The sequence below is a fragment of the Octopus bimaculoides genome, chromosome 6, assembly GCF_001194135.2.
Source record: "Octopus bimaculoides isolate UCB-OBI-ISO-001 chromosome 6, ASM119413v2, whole genome shotgun sequence".
NCBI classification, from domain to species: Eukaryota; Metazoa; Mollusca; class Cephalopoda; order Octopoda; family Octopodidae; genus Octopus; species Octopus bimaculoides.
The window spans coordinates 63,780,552-63,787,459 of record NC_068986.1 but is presented as its reverse complement, the minus strand read 5'-3'; the positions used below and the strand labels follow the sequence as shown (position 1 = coordinate 63,787,459).

Below are 6,908 nucleotides of genomic sequence, written 5' to 3'. Positions count from 1 at the left end.
CCCCCTTCTCCTCCACTACGAAAATGCATAAAACAGATTTTTTTTTACCAAAATCCATTTCTATTAGCAATCCAGTATCACACACATACACATATTTGCAATCCTGTATACAATCAGCTGAGAGGGAGGGGTGGGGAAGAAGGATCATATAGAGCAATCAACTACAACAATAGACAAAAAACATGGACTGTAAAAATGCCTTGGATTTTCAAAATTACATCTTGCCTTAATAATTAAGCATCTGTATTAAGTTCTAGGCATTATCAAAAATGACTGCCGGAGAGTAAAGTTGGAAAATATAGAAAAAGATTATGTGCTGACAAATGTTAATACCAAGTGAATTAGTTATGAGCTACTTCTCCACCCTCCATGTGTGTATGTGTGTGTATTTGTAAAACAATGTATAGTGATTAAATGAACACAGAAACTGAAGTTGTAAACCTTTAGACAAGCATTTAGAGATATATGGAGGAAATAATCAAAACAGAGTCTAAATAGTCTGAAATGGCAGTCAAAGATGTAAAGAGGAAATCCTTTTTTTATAGATGATGGGGTGAGAGTAGTTATAGAGGGAAAAAAATACAATCTGATTAAGATGTCGGAGGTCAAGTATTTATCTAAGGGAAGATAAAACAAAATAAAATATAATGTGTCCTCTTTCTAAATTCAAACTGTTTGGAATCATAGGAAACAGTTTCAAGTACCACTTTTTGAATAAGGGAGAGGAAAAAGGTATTTATTGATTGAAAACTTGCCTGTGCATGAAGGCCTTGACTTACTTTCATCCAGTTAAATAGTGATCTTGTCATGAGAAAAACAGATAACTGGAGCAACCCGCTGAGGTATTTTTTATTTTATTTATTTTTTGGTCACACAAATGAAACCTGTTTAATTGGTATTAAAGAATGCATTTATACAAAGATATAAACTTGGTCAATAGGCTTGAGGAGAACAAAAAACATTTTTACATTCATTACTATGCAAAAAGGAAGTAGTTTAGAATACTGACTCTTTGACAATGTTGAAACTATGATGAAAATTACATCTGCCTTTGGGAGTAATAAACAATTTAATACCCTCTATTATGTCAAAGTAATCACATCAAAAGGAATCTGTGATAGAAAGATCCTTGAATTTAATTTGAATCACATTAAATCATTTCAAGTACAAAGCTAACAAGACCATAGACCCTTACACTTTTGGAGAATACATGACTCCATCTAGCAGAGTCCAAATAAACGCTAGCCATTATCAATCTCTGATAATCTTTGTGAAATTTACTTAAGACTATATAACAAAGGCAGAAAATAGTTGCTAACCTTCCAGAACATTACTTCTGCATGTAGTTGTGTGTGTGTGTGTGTGTGTGTGTACACACACACATGTATATTTTAAATCGATTAAAAAAAGGAAGCTCTATATTTACTAACTTCCTCTAAACAGTTATCTTATCTGCCATTATTACTACAACCAGTTTCTCTGGGTTTCTGACTCTCCAGTGGAACCAAGTCCATATAAATGAATTAATTATTTCTCCAAATACTGTATTCTGGAATTTCCCTTACATCTGCAGACCTTCTTCAACTACAAACCTTCAAAAATTCAAACAATCTGAGAAGAGTTAAAATGGCTATGAACTGTTCTTTTTTCAGCAACAATAATGAATTCATAGCCACAAGTTCTCAGATTAAATTGGCTACATCATTCATATGGGAATGGTACAGCCAATTTCATCTGCTCCAAAACTTGACTGTTACTTTATTTTATTGGTCTTGTAAAGATGAAAGGCAAAGGTGATCTCAGTAGGATTTAAACTTAGAATGTATAGAGATATAATTAAACACAAGTCATTTTGTCTGCTGCTTTACTGATTATGCTAGTTTTTCAACAACAATTATTTTTACCTTTTTCAACAATTATTTCTAATGTAGGCACAAAGCTGGAAATTTGATGGAGTACTGACCCTCAGTACTTGACTGGTACTTTATTTTAATGACGCTGGATGGATCATGACAAGCAAACTTGACCTCGGCAGGATTTGAACTTAGAATGTAAAGAGTTGCAAGAAATACTATACTCAACTGATTCTGCCAGCTTGCCACATTAATAATAATGATCTGAAATTTTGGAGGAGGGAACTAGTTGATTACATTGACTGCAGTATTCCACTGGTACTTATTTCATCAACATCACTATATTTCTTATATGCAAGAGTTAATAAAGTTTTCATCTTAAATGTAAACAGATAATGCATGAGAGTAATCACTAAGACTGGACAGCTATTATCTGGGAATCAATACTGCAAATCCTACCAATATCTTGACTGCATCAACATAAAAAAAAAAAAACAAGTTGACCCTGCACTGTGACAAGATAAAATACTGGGACAGAAAAACGAAAAATGAAGACTAGTAAGCTGAAATATAGACAACACATGTTATAATGGACACAAAACTCAAAAGTTGCATCTATAACAATGCATGTAAATGTCCTAATATCCACTAAGTGACAGAAACTTTTTTTTTATCTAGTAAAAACTCCACAGACAAAAGGATAAAAATCAGTTAACAAAAATCAAGACAAAAAAAGCAAGTAACTATAAATGATGGATACTTACCAAGTTGTTCTTTACAGATATACATGAGTTTTTCTGCTGATTGCACTTTGGTACTAATACACCTTTTACTATAAGGCTCATGCTTGCCAGTCTTAAATGGCTGAAAAGACACATCATCTGTGAACTCAGTCTGTTCTATCACATGGAATGTGTGATCAACTCCTTCATCGGTTTTGGAGATTTCACCCCAGTACAGAAAGTGGTCATTGTTGATCACACGGCCTCCGAAATCACTTTGGCTTAACACAGAGATGTGCTCCATATGGTAATCATTGGCTAAAGGTCGCATAAACCGATTGCATAGACATGACTTGCCAACACCAGTGAGGCCCTTTTCCTTCTCAGTTCCTGACAGACCAATAACACTAATGTTAAAGGTCCGTGGTTCTGTCCTTTTGGCCATATTAGGAAATTAGGCCACCTCACCTTGGCCTTTACTAATACTACATCTTGTTATGGGAGTACACTAATAATTGATTTCTTGTTTATGTTATTTTGGTTAAAATTCCCAAGGCATGGCTCCATGGTAAAACAAAATATTTAAACAGCAATTTTACTTGGAAAAAAAAAAAGAAGAGAGAGATGAAGTTGTTAATTGGGATCCTTTGGTATCTATTTTAAGATCAGCTAATAGTTTAGTTCTCACATTCACCCTGACAAAGGATTAAAAAGATCAGAGAATCTTTTTCCAAGCTTTCTTTCTTCTTAATTTAAAGCATCAATCTGAAAGAAGAAAAAAAAAACAGTCTTATTATAAAAAGAAAAAGATAATAATAATAGTAATTTTCAGAAAATGAGAAGAGCAAAAAGAGTTTATTTCAGTAGTTAAAGGCAACTAACTAAAAACACCTTAAGTTATAATAGTTTTCATTGTAACATATTTATAGGAAGTTACATTATTTACATTTGACGGATATTTGTCCTCATCTTGTTTGTTGTTAACACAACATTTCGGCTGTTATTATTATTATTATTATTATAATAACATCGAAAAATACCCTAGGAATGAGAACCCAGGTTCAAAATTTCCCCAGGACACCTGATGAAGGCTGGAGGATATATCAGATGAAGCGTTGTGTTAACAACAAACAAAATGAGGGCAAATATCCATCAAATGTAAATAATGTACATAATTCCTCATCTCTTAAATATAGAACTGTATTATAGGAAGTTATCTTTGAAGATTGTATTTCAAATCTGATTAATAATAGTAAAACAATATAACATTCAAAATTTATGGTGTATGCATGTGTGTTCACATATGGGTTTGTATGAACAAGAAAGACATAGAAACTGAGAAAATGACAATCAGACACATTAATTTGAACTGAGTCAGATATCAACAATCCAAGATGTAAGAGGTATCGTTAAAAGTGGTTTGCCTTGTTTGTGAAGAAGATATAACTAAATTTAATATATTTTCATCATAATTCTTTCTTCTATTCTATTTTTCTCTCTTCTTTTTCGCTTGGAATATGACATTCAAAAAGATGTCCTTTAGGACACTAACCTTACTGTCATAGGCTGAAATGTTTCCTAAATCACTTTCCATGCTATGCAGGTGAGGCAACATTAGGGAAAGAGAGCATAAGTTATATGCTTAATGTATGCAATTAGTACTTTAGATAAATTATAACAGAATCAAGAAGCTTAACTGCGACTGTTAACTCTAATTTGTCTTTCACAGTTCTCTAACTATCATGAAATTTTTTTTTTATGGTTGATACGACTAAATATTGTATGGCATTGCCAGTAGAAGTTTTTTTTACTACCACAAAGTCATTATCATGAGCATAACCATATGTGTTTCGATGCATACTTTTTATTTTTTATTACCAGTTTTAGTCATTCAGTTGTAACAATGCTGTCTTGGTCTAATAGTTGATTACATCAGCCCTCAGTATATATTTTATTAATCTTGGAAAGATGTAAAGCAAAATGAAACATGATAGAATTTGGACTCAAAACATAAATAGATGCAACGAAATGCCAACACTCTACCGATTCCATGGTCCATTTACCATGCATGTGTAATTGCAGCAAGAGAAGAAAGATACTTAAATCACTATGTATGTAATATACTTTGTGTCTTTGTACATATATATATACTTTTTTTTTTTGTAACATGTTAGCATTTGAAGTTGTTTAATATGTCCCATTTTATAAGATTTACTTTCTAAATCATTCAACACAAGCTGGAGTAGTTCTGTTTATTTTCTGTATTTGTCTCAAAGTTTTCTAAATCATCCAACAGCGTTTCAACTCTCTTGCTGTAACAGTGTCTTACTCAGTTGTTGTTTGTCTTTTATATTTGAAAATTCACTCTGCTTTCTTAGTGATTAACTAATTGTATCTTACAGTGATTTTAGACTCCAGGTCATAAGGATACCAAGAAGCAGACCAATCTGGAAAAGGATTTGGAAGTTTAAAAACCCTTCATATAGTCAGAGATTTAGGGACATCCTAATTGAGAAATTTGATGAGAGGGAGGAGGAGCTACAGACTTCTGACATAGAGAGCAACTAGGAATTCCTGCAGGACAGCCTGCTGAGTGCCACAGACCAAATCAGTGGCTGGTGCAAAGTCTCACCCAGACCTAGGGTAATGTGGTGGTGGAACGATGAGGTAGACAGGGCCATTAGAGCAAAGATACAGGTCTGAAAGAGTCAGGGTAGCAGGGAACTGTATCAGATAGCCAGAAGGGAAGCAAGGAGTTAGGTATACCTAGCCAAGGGAGAAGCAGAAAAGAAGAGGTTTGCCTATGTTCAGTGACATGAGGACCAAAAAACTGAAGTGTTCTGGATTGCAAGACAGTGTCTGAGAGAAATTGTGATGTCATAAGAGAGAAATATGTCCATATGGATGATGGTGCACTTACATTTAATGATTCTGCAAAGAAAGAGGCTTGGAAATACCATTATGAAAGACTGTTGAATATGAAGAATAAGTGGGAGGAGGAGATTCGGCCAAATGTTAACCCAATTGTGGGACCAGCTACCCGAATTGACAGTGCCTTGGTAGATAAAGCAATTAAGGATATGAAGACACGGAAAGCCCTCGGCCCATCAGGAATCACGGCTGAGATGCTTAAAATATCTGGTGGTGTGGGTTATGATCTAGTCACCCACATTGTAAATCAGGTGATTCATGAAGGAGTCATACCCAATGACTGGTGTAGCAGCAACATCGACAACTGCTACAAAGGTAAAGGTGAAGCCTTAAATAGAAATAATTACAGAAGTATCAAACTGTTGGATCAGGTGATGAAAGTTAGAGAGAGAGCCATAGTCCAACTAATTAGGGAGAAAGTTAGCCTAGATGAGGTGCAATTTGGTTTTGGGCCAGGGAAAAACACCACTGATGCTATATTTCTAGTAAGGCAATTGCAGGAGAAATACATAATCAAAGATAAACTTCTGTACTTGGCCTTTGTTGGGTAGGAGAAAGCCCTTGACAGGGTCCCCCGATCCGTTATCTGGTGGTCAATGCAGAAACTGGGGATAGACGAGTGGTTGGTGAGAGCTGTACAAGCTATGTACAGGGATGCTAGCAGTAAGGTGAGGGTTGGCAATGTGTACAGCAAAAAATTCAGGGTACAAGAAGGGGGTTCACCAAAGATAGGTGCTCAGCCCCATCTTGTTCATCAGAGTCCTCAAGGCAGTAACAGGAATTTAATGTAGGCTGCCTCTGGGAGCTCCTCTACACTGATGATCTTGCTCTAATTGCTGAATCACTACCAGAACTAGAGAAGAAGCTCCAAGTATGGAAGCAAGGTCTGAGCAAAAATCAAAGTCTTAGTAAATAGGAAGGCAGACAATTCACAAATCCCTTTAGGTAGATGGCCCTGCTTGAAAGGCGTAGGTAGAAGATCCATAAGATGTTCCTGATGCAAACTTTGGACACATAAAAGATGCAGCAATATCAGAGGAAGGTTAACAGGGAAACCAGCTTTTGCATGTAGAGGATGCACAGGTACAATAAATGCCAAAAATGTGCAGAAAATAGACTCCATCAACTGCCAGGGGATCAAGCTAGAGGTAGTAGATAGCTTCTGCTATCTAGGTGACCAAGTTGGTAGTGGAGGTGGATGCCCCAAGAGCGTAACTGCGAGAATAAGCAATGGGGCTCTCTTTCAGAGAGAAAGGCAGAGTGTTTGATGCCTGTGTGTGAACGGTGCTCTTAGCGCTCCACTGGTACAGGTGCCATCACGATTTCGCTTTCACTTGCCCCAACAGGCCTTCGCAAGCCGAGTTCAGTGTCCAATGAAGAAGACATATATATATGTGTGTGT

General features: G+C 35.7%; 1 protein-coding gene across 31 annotated transcripts in view; it reads right to left on the bottom strand.

Annotated features, from left to right (window-relative positions):
* The window catches only part of LOC106878372 (rho GTPase-activating protein 5), a 336,880-nt gene that overhangs the window by 205,308 nt on the left and 124,664 nt on the right, over positions 1 to 6,908 (bottom strand). For all 31 annotated transcript variants that reach the window (XM_052968790.1, XM_052968794.1, XM_052968808.1 and 28 more), the window contains one exon: positions 2,618 to 3,340. In XM_052968790.1, coding sequence (XP_052824750.1) covers positions 2,618 to 3,020 — 403 coding nt within the window. In that variant the 5' untranslated portion in view covers positions 3,021 to 3,340. The remainder of the gene's footprint in view (positions 1 to 2,617; positions 3,341 to 6,908) is intronic.